Raw genomic sequence first — 15,645 nt, forward strand, 5'->3', positions numbered from 1 at the left:
AATAATAAACAAATTGTTTTTGCCAGTATAAAAATTTAGTTATCTAGTTGTTTTTGCCTACTATATTTGTATCACAAATAGCCTCTTTATGACATATCAGTCATAAAGAGAAATGTCTGCGACATATCAGCTAAGGTCCGACTATCATAACCATGAATTACGTTAAAATTCCTGAAACTGGCTAGTAAATCCGTTTGATTTAACCATCAAAGTAATTTCTACTTTCATTTGGCACTTGACGATGGTTCATTTTAGATCCTGGGATCTGACTGAATGAAATCTTATCATTAGTTTATATGGAGAACAGTCAGAGGAATTCATTAGCGTGTGTATCAGCTTGTGTTTGCTGAAAAGCATATGTGCTGCAGCAGGGTAATGTAATATTCATTAGACTCCTCTACATTCATTCAGTCTCCACATCAAAGGCCCTGCAAAGATGAATTTGCCAGCAACAGAAATTAAATTTAAATGCTTAAATAAGAGATGAATTGATCTGCATACAGTCAAAACTTAAGCCACAGTCTGTAAAGTTGATGTAAAAAGTAGGACTGTCAACAGATTAAACATTTAATTACATTTATTCTTTAATTTGTTTAAATGCATATGAATATTTACAGAGAAAAGCCTCCAAATTACCAGAATGTATAACTTTAAATAATTGTTGCAGATCAGTAAATCAGAAGTACAAAAAGTCAATATTGTTTCGAAATGCTGCATCACTGAAATAAAATAAAATGAATATTTTGAAAATGAATTTGTAGTATTGTTGTATAAATTATGCATGTTTATTTTATTATATTTTATTGTATTATTTTGATAAAATTAAAAATATAACATTATAAAACTAAAAATTATAAAGCAAAACCAAACAAAACAACAAAAAACATAAAACATAAAACAAAAACAAAACCATAAAACAAAACCATGAAACAAAACAAAAACAAAAAAACACACACAAAACAAAAAATACCTTTTAAGTTACAATCCTACATTTCTTACCCTGTGAGTAGAGGAGGATCTGCATCTCCAGCAGGACACAAGTGAAAAGCTGCACCAGATTTTCCACACCCAACAACCGGAAGGCCTCACCGAGTGGGAAATCAGCCAATGGTAGCTCCCCGACACCAGGCCTCTGGCACAGGATAGGTTCATACACTCCATGGAACTTTAAGGAGCGTCCGGGCGGTGGCAAAGGTACTTCATAGAGGATGTTGTAGATGTAGCTTTCCAAAGGGAGTGGGGGTGGCTGATGGGAGATGACGGCCTGGTGGATCTGGGACAGGAAGCGTTTACAGGCGTGCATGAAGGGCATGGGCGTGATTAGACACATAGCTTTGGACACGTACAGAGTGTCACGAACGGAGTCGTAGCCTTCCCCAGAGCAGCCACAACTCCTGCGGCCCCCTTGTGAGGATGAAGTTGAGGAGGGAGACTCGACTTCATCCAGACTGCTGGCTAAAGAGTCCATACTAGAGGAGGATGAGGACGAGGAGGAAGAGGACGATGAAGGGCAGTTATGCGCTGATGCATTATGCTCTGCTTGGTGCATCTGGTGTAACGTCTGCATGGCGGAGCAGATCTGAGGGCTGGTCACCTCCTCGTAGAAGGTGTGAACAAAACCATAAGTGCGAGATCCATCTTCTCTTGTGATGAGGAACGAGTGGAACTGTGGAGTGCGACTGTCACGCTGTGTTCGGAATGACAGACCTTTGGGCATGCAGAGCTGTGGAGAAAGAGAAAATATTGCTTTAGTAACTACATATTTTGTAATGTTGCTTTTATTGTGATATTTGATAAACAGGGCTTCTACTGTTTACATTTCCAGCAACAAGATAAAATGCAGTGAACCTGAGCCTAAAGGGTTAGTTCACCCAAAAATGAAAATTACCCCATGATTTACTGACCCTCAAGCCATCCTAGGTGTATATGACTATCTTCTTTCAGACGAATACAATCGGAGTTATATTAAATAATGTCCTGGCTCTTACAAGCTTTATAAATGGCAGTAAAGAGAGGATGAGATTTTGAAGCCCAAATAAGTACATCCATCCATCCATCATAAAAGATATCCACACGGCACGGGGGTAATAAAAGCCTTCTGAAGTGAAGTGATGCATTTGTGTAAGAAAAATATCCATATTTAAAACTTTAAAAAGTAAAATAACTAGCTTGCAACAGACGGCTGAATGCATCAATTTATGGCAAAATAGAAATTGTTATAAAAGCTTATAAAACTGCAAAAAAATCTGCTAATAAAGATGTTTTAAGCACGTTTTCTGCACTACACAGGGCAAAAATAGGAAGCTTTTGCACCTACACTTCTTCGCCGCTCCTATTTACACCGCACCATGCTGCACGCACATGCAGTGTGAATACTGTAACCTGTTAATATGAGCACCGAAATAGTGTCATTCAAGTGCCGTCTGAAACCGGCAAGCACTGAAAAGATTGAGAATAGGAAGTAGAGAGTGAGAGGACAGCAAGAGAACAAAAGAATGCGGGAGTGAAAAGAAGATTAGCCAAGGGTGGAATTGAAAAACGAAAGTAATCACTGGGGGAATTTTATCCAGGCCTTGAAGGATTGAAAACCGAAATGGAGTTCTGCGATTGCAAGCTGTCTTTCAAAGCACTTGCAATGTATGTGTGAACCTCCGCAGAGAAAAGCCTGGCCTTGAAAAATGACTCAACAGGAATGTCATTCCATTTTTTGCTCAAATGATGTGACGGCATCACGACTGGCTGTGCTGTACACTTCAGGTGTTTTTTTACAGAGCGAGAACACGTACAATGAGCCGTTTCCATGCCGACGTAAGCAGAGAGCTTGGGTTGAATAATTGATGCTGGTGTCACTACTGCCAAGCTTCCGTTTACGTTTGCTGATGGAAAAAATGACCTTGCAGCATGAGAACGATAGGTCAGAGGGTTTCGTTACCTCTGCGTGTTCTGGGACAGTAACAAAAACCTTCGGCTGATCTGTGCATGCAACCACAGAACGAGCGAGAGTCTGTGTGTACACGTTATGACACTCCAAATCAATGCAGATACAGATCTCTCTCCAATGACTAATGTGAGAAATAGAGAGACTGTTTGTGGGAAACTTTATTTGAAAGGGAAATACAACAAGTTTAGATTTGTCAGATGTGATAGATTTCTCGTAAAAGTTTGCCTTGGTTGGCAAGCTTCACCATGCTCTGAAAGGCACATGTGCCCTAAAAACATGTCAAACAAAATAAAAAACAAAAAACAAAAACAACAAAATACACAACACAAAAAAACTAAATAAAATGCAAAATAAAACAAAACAAATTATAAAATAAAAATAAATAAAATAAAAAAATGTATTATCAAAATACTATAAATATATAAAATTAAATAAAATAAAAATTAGATAGATTTCTCGTAAAAGTTTGCCTTGGTTGACAAGCCTCACCATGCTCTGAAAGGCACATGTGCCCTAAACAAACTTCAAACACAACCAAACAAAACAAAACAAAACAAAACAAAAAAAAAGACAAAACATAAAACAAAAACACAAAAAAACAAATGCAAAATAAAAAAAATAAAATTATAAAATAAAATAAAATAAAATAAAATAAAATAAAATAAAATATAAAAATACTATAAATATATAAAAATGAAATAAAATAAGAATTAGATAGATTTCTCGTAAAAGTTTGCCTTGGTTGACAAGCCTCACCATGCTCTGAAAGGCACATGTGCCCTAAACAAACTTCAAACAAAACAAAACATGAAACAAAAAACAAAAACAAAATAGACAAAACAAAAACATTAAAAAACAAAATGAAATTCAAAAAAAAAAAAAAATATATATATATATATATATATAATATATATATATATATATATATATATAAAAATACTATAAATATATAAAAATGAAGTAAAATTTTAATTATTTATTTAAAATGAATAAATAGAACTAAATGTTCAAACCAAAAAAAGGGGCAAACCAAATGGGTAAAAGTTTAAAGTACTGAAGTCACTTACCATGTTAACAGCATCCTGGTCAAATGGGTTGCACTCGATGTTCTCTGGGTAGTGGACCAGAACTTTGGATTTAAAGGTCCTTTTGAGGGGGCTCTGATCAAAGTTTTCCCCTGCAGAGAGGAAATTGTAAGGAAGAAGGATAAGTAGAGGCCTGGAAACATCTTTTACATTATTCATAATCTTTAAAATGCAAACTATGGCATGAGTGTGTCTGAATTCTTAAACAGTCATAAAGAAGTAGTCTCAGTTTCACTGCATTAAACTAATAAAAGTTTCATGAATTCACCACTAAAATGCAAACTTGAGGCCTTTTGAGAGACATCCATGTTAACAAGTTACACAGGATTACATGCTTTACATCTACTTACACCGTGTCTACACCATACGCGGGCGACGCGACAAAAGACAATAGAATCCATTATAATCAGTGATGCTGTCTACACCAGATGTGGCGAGAAGCAACAACAAATACATTTGTTGTGATTTGCTGACAAGGTGTTTACAAAGAGTAAACTGATGCCTCGTTCCATTTACGACATATTCCAAGCACCCGCGATACTTCTCATAGGAAGGACAAAAGGATTTGCAATGATCACTTTGTCGCGTCCAGTGTAGACAGCTTCTAGCTGTTGCGGCATGATAGACATGGTGTTAGTAGTAGTGCTAAACCTTTTTAGGAAATGTTTACTTGTATTTGAATATAGCTAAAATAAAATAAAATAAAATAAAATAAAATAAAATAAAATAAAATAAAATAAAATAAAATAAAATAAAATAAAATAAAATAAAATAAAATAAAATAAAATAAAATAAAATAAAATAAAATAAAATAATAAAATAACCAAAATTAAAATAAAAAAAAATAAAATAAAATAAAAAAAAATAAATAAATAAATAAATAAATAAATAAATAAATAAATAAAAAAATAAATAAATAAATAAATTAATAAATAAATAAATAAATAAATAAATAAATATATAATTAAAATAAAATAAAATATAAAATAAAATATAAAATAAAATATAAAATAAAATAAAATAAAATAAAATATAAAATATAAAATATAAAATATAAAATAAAATATAAAATATAAAATAATATAAAATATAAAATAAAATAAAAATATAAAATAAAATATTTTATTTTATATTTTATATTTTATATTATTTTATTTTAAAATACAAATAAAAAATAAAAAAACATAAATAAAATATAAAATATAAAATATAAAATAAAATAAAATATAAAATAATAATAAAATAAAAAAATATATAAAATAAAATATAAAATAAAATAAAATAAAAAATAAAATAAAATAAAAACTGGCAATAACACACCTTACTTTGATGGCTTAACTAAGTTTAAACACTGCTGTTACATTAATATTAATCTAATTCCTACAGCTCTCACAGGTAGGTTGGACAGAAATCCACTTGTATGTGACCCATATACGACACCTGTCATGAGGATAGTGTTAATCTGAGCAGGAATCCTCACCCTCAAACCTCAACAATACTCACATCACATCTGGGTTTCATTACATTTATCAGGGGCATTCATTTTCACTCTCATACAGCCCAATAAAATCAAAGACTCACTCACTCAAGGATGCAATAACATCAGTACAATCAATAGCTGATAATAAAAGCAGTCTAATGTAATAATAATAATAATAATAATAATATCTACTAATATTATCAATATTTTCTAACAAAATATGTTTCTGATGTCAAATTTATTTTTACATTTTCAAAACTGAATTTAAAGGCAGAAATTACATTGATAGTGGTTTTGTTTTCCTTTAATAACATTGAATATTTATACTTCAGTTATATACTTTGGTTATTGCTTTAAAAACAAACAACATACAATTGGGCTTACACACTTTAATTTGCACATTGTTTGAAAGAGAGCATTGAATAAGGTGTGGAATATGTCCAATTAAATGAAGAGAAAAAAATAGATAATTTTTTTTTTATTTGTTTGTTTTCTCAACACTTTATTGACAGATTTATACCCAATATCATCCATGTGAGTACTATGCCTTAATGTGCCTGCAACGTGTGCTAACCACTATACTACAGTTATATTTGTAAATTTTAGATGTATTTCAAAATTAAACTGCATCAGTAATTTGAGAGTACATATGAAAGATAAAATCTAAGATGATTTTAGGTCATGTAATCACATTGTGTCACTCTCTACCACCATGAATGCAACAGCTTCATGAAACACTTTTTTTTTTCCGGCTCAGTGCATGTTAGTGCGTCTCAAACAGGCTGACACATGCTGCCTGTGGTGTTAGATGAAAACGGCATAGCTTTGACAGCAAAACGCAAGCGGGAACAGAGATTGGAAAAGTGCCATGATTGCCACAACAGCGCAGATTACAGGGGCAGACAGTGTGTCATGCAGGATTTGGATCTGATGAGAGTTAAAAAGGACAGATTTAAATTGAATGGATGTGAAGCAAACAAGATAGAGATTGCAGTTAGCATGAATCAAGACAACTAACTGATGATGGCACATGTTGATAAGCTGAAAACAGCATCCAGGCACTCAAGAGTGTGTTGAGGCAATTAAAATGAAGTCTAATTAACAATGTAGTTCAAACCAACTCCGTTTTCACATGTATGAAGATCATTTACAACCTGAATCTGTGCACTGTGGGGTGAACTAGCGGTGATTTTGTAGGAAAGACTATGTGACAGCCCTAGGCATTAACTAACAGGAAAGGACAGGGAGGAGGAGACTAAAGCCTACTAAAGCCCTTTATAACAGAGAGAGTCTGAGGCCGCAGGCATACACGTGAGAAAGAAAGAGAGACAGACAGACTGATGCAAACTCCCCATGAATTGATAGCAGGAACAGCAGGAGAACAGCAGCAAAACAAGGCAGTGAGGGAGCAAGAGATAGTCAGTGTTGCAAGAGAACAGGAACTGATTTAAAATAACAAGCAGAGGCAAATGACCCACATTTAACTATGATGAGGCTGCATATCGCAAACTGAGAAAGAACAAGAGGAAAAGAGGGAGGAAGTAGTGAGGACTGAAAGCTAAAATGACAACAATGACCCCGTTTACACTTGGCATTCAACATGGTCAAAGCAACGTCAAGTTTTTTTTTTTTCTTCATAATGTAACACTTTTTAAATCAAAATGAACTATTAATTTCAAATAATACCTGTCTGGTTTCATAATCTTTAATCAAAATATAATAACTTGCTATTTTTGCCTAGCTATTCAGGTAAACTCACAATCAGTCTTGCTTCATTCTGATATAATATTAAAAGGTGCCCAAGAATGCTTTTTCACAAGATGTAATATAAGTCTAAGGTGTCTCCTGAATGTGTCTGTGAAGTTTCAGCTCAAAATACCCCATAGATTTTTTTTAATTAATTTTTTTAACTGCCTATTTTGGGGCATCATTAACTATACACTGATTTTGGCAGCGCGCCGCCCCTTTAAATGGCGTGCTCCCTGCCACACGAGCTCTCGACTATATTACAGTGCATTTACAAAGTTCACACAGCTAATATAACCCTCAAATAGATCTTTACAAGATGTTCGTCATGCATGCTGTATGCATGCTTCGAATTATGTGAGTAAAGTATTTATTTTGATGTTTACGTTTGATTCTGAATGAGTTTGAGGCTATGCTGCATGGCTAAAGCTAACATTACACACTGTTGGAGAGATTTATAAAGAATGAAGTTGTGTTTATGAATTATACAGACTGCAAGTGTTTAAAAATGAAAATAGCGACGGCTCTTATCTCTGTGAATACAGTAAGAAACGATGGTAACTTTAACCACATTTAACAGTACATTAGCAACATGCTAATGAAACATTTAGAAAGACAATTTACAAATATCACTAAAAATATCATGTTATCATGAATCATGTCAGTTATTATTGCTCCATCTGCCATTTTTCGCTGTTGTTCTTGCTGGCTTACCTTGTCTGTGCACAGATCCAGACATTAATACTGTCTTTCCTTATCTAATGCCTTGAACATGGGCTGGCATATATGCAAATATTGGGGTCATACATATTAATGATCCCGACTGTTATGTAACAGTCAGTGTTATGTTGAGATCCGCGTGTTTTCCGGAAGTCTTTTAAACAAATGAGATTTATATAAGGAGGAGGAAGCAGTGGGGTTTGAAACTCAATGTATGTCTTTTCCATGTACTGATCTCTTGTTATTTAACTATGCCAATATAAATTCAATTTTTGATTCTAGGGCACCTTTAAATACCCTGTAAAACGTCCATTCTATAATATTAAAATACAAATATAAAATAAATATCAACATAAATTGAATTCTTTAATATTTTGCTTAAGTGAAAAAATAAAACACTATTATTATTATTATTATTATTATTATTATTAACTGACAAATGTTAAAATATTAAATATACAATAGTCTAAAATATTTCAATATTAAAATTGTATTCTTTTTGTCCAAATCATTTAAAATATAAAAAATACAAATAATTTTATTTATATATTTAACCAATAAATATTAAAATTAAATTAAATATTCTATAATATTAAAATTCTATCATTTAAAAATTCAAAATATTAAAATGCAAACAGTGTTTAAATCATCAGAATACTAAAGTAATTTTAAATACTACAGGTGAATTTAATCAATATTATAATGTACTGTATGAATTTATTTCAAGATTTTGTGGTTAGATTAAAATTTGTGAGAAATGTTGGGTGGTTGTTGGTTTTCATTTTTTGTGCTTTATCCATTATGCAATAACACAGTGTAATAAGAAATGTTTTTAGTCACAAAATCAAAGACCCTCCCTTTAAAGTCTGAATAGAAGTGGACACAAGAGATACATTCTGGAAGCTGACCACTTGAGATCGGATCATCCAAGAATCTTAAAAGGTTAGTTCACCCAAAAAATTATAAAATTATCCCATGATTTACTCACCCTCAATCCATTGAAGGTGTATATAACTATCTTCTTTCAGACGAACACATTTGGGGTTATATTAACGCTACCACGTTTGTCAACGTGTCAGGTCCGAGATTACTCTTTTGGCGCAAGTCAGATTTGCGTAGGTCGTCTGCCGGAAGCTAGTTATTTTAGTTTATAAAGATTTAAATATGGTTATTGTTCTTACAAAAACCCAGCGCTTCACTTCAGAAGGCCTTTATTAACCGCCTGGATCTGCGTGGATATACTGCTATATCTACTATTATAAAGCTTGAAAGAGCCAGCATATTTTATAGTATACCTCCAATTGTGTACGTCTTAAAAAAGATAGTCATATAGACCTAGGATGGCTTGAGGGTGAGTAAATCATGGGATAATTTTCATTTTTGGGGTAACTATCCCTTTAATACCAAATGTAATCAGGGCCAAAGGAACAGAGAATGGGAAATAAGAATGGAGAAATTTAGGGAAGCTTAGCAGTGAGAAGGTTAATGATGATGTTTACCTGCTGCCAAGGCCTCTGGGTCCTTGCCCTGTCGATCAGCCTCTAGCCATTGGTACAAAGCTGAGATGGCAAACACACAAACAGACAAACAAAAAGCAAAAATGTCAAACCAAACACAGAAATGGAAAAGCAAACAAAATGATGCGTGACTACACAATTCAAAGTGCAATGGCTTTGCAGACAGACAGCGTGTGTGTTATTTTGCAGGCTGAGCAGTGATGGAGGTGAAGTGAGACGTGTTTGGCGAGCACAGCTTGACTGTAGGCTGCACTCTCTGCTGGGACGGAGACATCACATTTTGCATGACCAGCAAGCACTCGCAGAATATCTTAATGGTGGGTGTTAAAGGAACGCTACAAGATATGTAGGTAGGTAAGGAATATCTACATGTGCAACCCACACACATTCAATCATAGTCTTCAATGCCGGGCTGACAAGTCATCTTCGATTTGGCCTCAAATAGTTTGGTTCATCAAAATTGGATATGTGCCATTTATTAAATATCACCCAAGACATTCAATGTGCACTGGGGAAAAACCCTGTCAAAAACATGTTTGGATCATATTTCACTTATGAATCAAAAGATGAAATCTAATCTTATCTCATAAAATAAATTCTTTAAAAGAAAATATCTAAAGAAAAAGCATTAAAGAATTTTCTGTTTAAGGACAACAACAAATGGTTGGTAGGGACTACAACAAGCTTCTTTAAACCTAAAATTTGCATAAGCCCTGGCCCCGAGAACACACAACAAAGGGGACGAGGCCATGTTTTGTAAGGCTGAACACCATTACCGACAATCGACATTTTGGCTGCGTGAGATTCTCCAGCTTTGTTGTTGATGAGCAACCAAAGAGCAAGCCGTTGAAGCTCCGCCCTCTTCTGGAAAGGGGGCCGGGAGCAGCAGCTCATTTGCATTTAAAGGGACACACACAAAAACGGTGTGTTTTTGCTCACACCCAAATTGGGGTAAATTTGACAAGCTATAATAAATGATATGTTGAGCTGAAACTTCACAGACTTATTCTGGGGACACCACAGACTTATATTACGTCTTGTAAAAGGGGCATTACAGGTCCTCTTTAACAATTTGCTGTACTAATTCAATTTATGCTGTTAAAAATATATAATTGCACCCAGTGTTGGGGTAACGCATTACAAGTAACTTGAGTTACGTAATCAGATTACTTTTTCAAGTAACTAGTAAAGTAACGCATTACTTTTTTCAATTTACAACAAAATATCTAAGTTACTTTTTCAAATAAGTAACGCAAGTTACTTTTTCACATTTATTGACTGACAGCTCTCCTGTCCCCATGTTGACAGAAATAAAGTGCAGAGGGTGTTGTGTGCGCTGTGTGAACATGATGGTTGTTGTAGTTTTAGACTAAATGTGAACATGCATTTACTTATCTCACTTGCATGAAAACATTTATGTATTATGTATTTAATTTCAATTATTAACCAATGTCTTTGCTGCTGATCTTCAATATACCTAATTCAACCATACTAATAAGCAAAAAATACTTTAGATTAGAAAGGTTTGTTTGAGCTGCGCCCTCTACTGTACAGGTGTAAATATGCTTTTCCTATAGCCTGAGGCTTATTCATTTCACTTTTGGTGTGAAAGGGCCTTTTTGCTAAAAATATAACTTTTTTGTTGTTATTAAAAACAAACAAGCCCCAGTGAGAAAAAGTAACGCAAAAGTAATGTAACGCATTACTTTTCATAAAAAGTAACAAAGTAACGCAATTAGTTACTTTTTTAGGGAGTAACGAAATATTGTAATGCATTACTTTTAAAAGTAACTTTCCCCAACACTGATTGCACCCATAACACAGTAATAAGAATCTAATGAGAATCATCATGAGAATAACGGAAATGAACATCTAAATTACAAAACATCAGATCAGTAATGAAATATACTTAATGTCATGTGCACAATGTTAAAATGCAAAAAATACTAAGAATAGGTATAATTTATTAGGAAGTGAGGCGCTGAAACTCGTTTCTTTCTTAAAAAATTAGAAAAACAAGACAGATGTGCTGTTATTGAGATTCACCCACACAGGAAGCGACTGCTGTGTCTGCAGTGTTGTGAGCGGTACTTACAGGATGACTCAGCCTGTGCGTTACGAAAAAACGTCACTGCTGACTAAATGAGAATCAACTACTCTTTGAACTCACCTGGGAACATAACTACCTCTGCAATCTGTTAAATCCAGCACTGTCATAGTCTTCCTCACTCAATTAACCCATATCACGTATTCAAAGCTGATGAATGTTAAATGCGAGTCAGCTACTCTATTAAGTCTCAAGGACCATACCATGCTTTTTGTACCCTGATACTCTTTGCAGTACTCCAATCATTAATCATAAGAACTTTATCCAAAAGCCTAGCAGTGGAACAGAGTAATGGATTTGTGATATTGAGCTTCAAAGACCAAAAATCTCTGGCCTCGCTCTGAGCTCCATTCATTTTAAAAGTGCTGATGGAAGACTGGGAAAAAGCAAGAGATGGAACACAATGTCTCCTGCAGAGCCTTTGTCCATCCTCAACAGCGTTACGTAACTCAGCTCTTGCTATGTATGTGTGTGTGTGTTTCAAGTGCTGATTGGGCACATTGTGAGCACAAAACATTGGGGTCCTTTTCCTTCTCACAGGGTTTGGACAGTCAGCACAGCTCCGCTGTCAGCCTCATGACACATCTGCTGAAGCTGTGATCCACAACAAGTCCCAGCCCGTCTAAACTTCCAAGTTTTATCTTGCTACACCACAGAGATAAGCCAGAAAATCCTTCACTTACATGGTTTGGTATTGAAATTCCACAGGGCAAATGGCTTTAATTTGCTTGATACAAGTTACTTTGAAAACCAACAGAGGGATGGAGCAAGTAGCAAGAGTTTTTCATCTTTATTTAAGATATTTAATGAGACGGACCCAGTGTTTTATTAAGAAAAGAGTCTTGTAGCATAGTGAATATGGTTAACCTCAAAGCACCAGCTCAATCGTTCAAAACAACAGTCTTTTTCAGAGCATGACAAATCACATAAGATTGTAAAGATAATTTTCGTGTAACTCATCATGTCAGCCTGTTCCAGACATTCAGGTCAAATTTTACAAAGAATGAAACACTAGTTGTGTTTACATTCCCTTTAAAAGTTTGAATTCAAATTTAAAAAGTCATTAAAGACTAAAATCGTATCAGTCTGGTTTTTGTGAAGTGGGAATAACAGACAAAAAATGCTAATACTTAAGGTGTGCGCACATATGCACTATTCTTATGCCATTTTGTAACAAAATTGTGCATTCACGCAAATTCCAAAAAGAAAAAGTGCACTTTAAATATCTTCATGACGCACATAATGAATCGACAAAACAAACACCACCATGCATTCAACTATCGCAGCTTTTATTACATAGTGAAGGGGGAGGGACGATTAAACTATTAGCTTATTTTGTCGTTCAACATCATTCACTACACGGTGCATAGTATAAGTGATAAGTGTATAGTGCGTCATTTGGGACACAACTTTACAATCGGGCATACTAAACCTCCAAATCAGAGTGTATGGGATGGCAAAACAGATTCAAAAGTAGTACAATTTCCAAATTTACACAAAAATTAAACTCCCAAATGAGCCTTTATATTTAACAGCATGGGTATAAATCGGAGTTAAAGAAGCTAAAAATCGCACTTACTGGAAACAAACAGTCACGTGGTGTTTGATAAGTCTTATCTGAGGACACAGGTTACCGATGAGTTGGAACTTGTCAATGAACAAAGTCAACATGACCAGTTCATGGTCTCATTCGGCCTCAAACATACACAGATATAGTGAAGGCTGAGCAGATCCAATGGCACAACCCTTTTGACTTGCTGACAAGCATATTGGACCATTTACTGGTTGCAACCATACTTTTGTGGCTGAGAAGCCCAATACAACCAGTACAGACATTACATATACAGAGCTGCATTAATCTACTGTCTGACTGCCATTTAAATAAAACATTTGAAAAGCTTTTACTTTCAACAATGTATTTTACGTGTTATCCATTTTGCATGAAAAAAAACAAACAAACAAACATACATTTATATGATGAAGGCCTCTGAATGGCCAGTTGTAATATTAGATGAGAACCACACAGAGTAGTAAAGATGTTATGCAACTGGATTTATGTGCTTGTGACATAACTCGGCATGTTATGACAAATATTGTCCGTTTGGCAGCCACCATCTTCCGACAGCATTAAACGGCTCTTATCTAGAGTGAGGATACTTATGACATATTCACCCAAAGCAGACACTTTCCCCCTAAATGCCTTTCAAACAGGACTGACATAACCATCTCATATACACATTATATGACCTAAAATATATGGACACCACACTCTTAGAAAAAAGGGGCAATGGTTTTCTATATAGAAGTTTTTACAAAGAAATTTGTACTTACATCGATAATCAAAATGTTGACCCTTTAACCTTTGTCCCAGCATGACATATTTTCAAACTCTTTAAAATCAAACACACCTGATTCAACTTGTCAGCTTGTTAGCAGACTCCAAGACCAGAAATCACATACTCTCAAGTACTTATTTTCAATACATAATTAGGGCTGTCAAACGATTAATCGCAATTAATCGCATTCAAAATAAAAGTTTGAGTTTGTATAATATATGTGTGAATACTGTGTGTAATTAATATGTATATATAAATACACACAAATTAATGTATACATTTCAGAGAAATATGTTATGTATTTATATATCATATAAATTATATAAAAATATAAATAAATACATATACTTGTATATATTTGAGAAATATTTACATGGATGTGTTTGTATTTACATATACATAATAATTACACACAGTACACCCACATATATTAGGCAAACTCGAACTTTTATGTTGTATGCGATTAATCGTGATTAATCGTTTGACAGCCCTATACATAATTACTTCACAGCCAGTAAAAAAGTATGTTCTATATAGTAAGTGTCTGTGTAGTATGAACGTAATCCGAACTTGCTACTTTCACCATATTGTCATTATCATGTGACCTACCAGCATCAATTACGTCGCTTCACTGCCATTAACAAATCCCCTGCCATGGCCTCACGGGATAGTACGCGCACTTCAGAATCTAGCCGAAAGTAGTAGGGCATCCGGGTACTTTTTGCCTACTCTTTTATGAGTACTGTGAATTCATACACACTTCTTTTGTCACACTCTTTTTCCGTCTACTATAAGTAGGGAATAAGTATGCGATTTTGAATGCAGCCCAGAAATATATGGGTGAGATAAGGGAGTCATCCAAATTGTGCACTGTTGGTATGCCTCCAGGAACAGGGTTGGGAAACTGCTTTAACCCACCCTAAACCCAAAACACCTCAACACCAAACTGTTTTGCAATACAACATGAACACAATACATACATTCATTTTTTGAGGCACGTACATAGTAAAGACATCCAATATAAAGCGGCACCCAAGCTGTTAACATAGATTTGTTCTTGTACATTTTCCAATACTGATGGTCTTTTACCAAATCTGATGTTGAAGACTGGCCTACTGACTACACAAAACTTGCATAGACTTGAACCACTATTGAACACATTTGGAATGAACTGACAGCAGGCCATTACCCAACTGATTCTTTCTTGTTTTGCTGAACATTTCATATGTCACAAGCATAGCAAAAAATATGAATCCCTCCTTTTGTTGCCATAACAGCTTTCATGGATTTGCTCCCATGGCCCATGTTGTGTGATGGGTTCTGGCTCATAGTTGGGGGTTCAATGGGGTTTTATTCTATGCCATATTTAGTAAATAATTTATTTATGGACCTTGCCATCCATCCACAAAATTAACCAAACAACAAAAATAAAAAATTGTCAGTGCATCTAAAAATTAACTTATAAAAATGTATAATAATATGTCTTAAAAGTTTACATATTCACAGTGTAAGTAAAAGTAAATGACATAAATACAAAGAAAGTTAACGAGATGAATAATTACTGCTATGGTACATGCTGTGAAAATGCGAGTCCCACCACGTTTGCGATACAGTACTGTGCGGCATTGAACTTCACTTGAAATGAAGAGGAAGGCAGATTACAGTTGTACTGAATCTCTGAGTAGATTACGCTAACAGGCTTACAGACCCCCT

General features: G+C 34.4%; 1 protein-coding gene across 6 annotated transcripts in view; it reads right to left on the minus strand.

Moving 5' to 3' along the window:
• Nucleotides 1-15,645, minus strand: part of dennd5b (DENN/MADD domain containing 5B) — a 46,153-nt gene that overhangs the window by 22,824 nt on the left and 7,684 nt on the right. For 4 of the 6 annotated variants that reach the window (XM_067391903.1, XM_067391902.1, XM_067391900.1 and 1 more), the window contains exons 2-4: nt 9,472-9,531; nt 4,009-4,118; nt 1,000-1,723 (exon numbers count right to left, since the gene is read on the minus strand). In XM_067391903.1, the coding sequence (XP_067248004.1) occupies nt 1,000-1,723; nt 4,009-4,118; nt 9,472-9,531 (894 nt within the window). The remainder of the gene's footprint in view (nt 1-999; nt 1,724-4,008; nt 4,119-9,471; nt 9,532-15,645) is intronic. The other 2 variants (XM_067391904.1, XM_067391901.1) reach the window with 1 other exon arrangement.

The sequence above is a fragment of the Chanodichthys erythropterus genome, chromosome 8, assembly GCF_024489055.1.
Source record: "Chanodichthys erythropterus isolate Z2021 chromosome 8, ASM2448905v1, whole genome shotgun sequence".
NCBI classification, from domain to species: Eukaryota; Metazoa; Chordata; class Actinopteri; order Cypriniformes; family Xenocyprididae; genus Chanodichthys; species Chanodichthys erythropterus.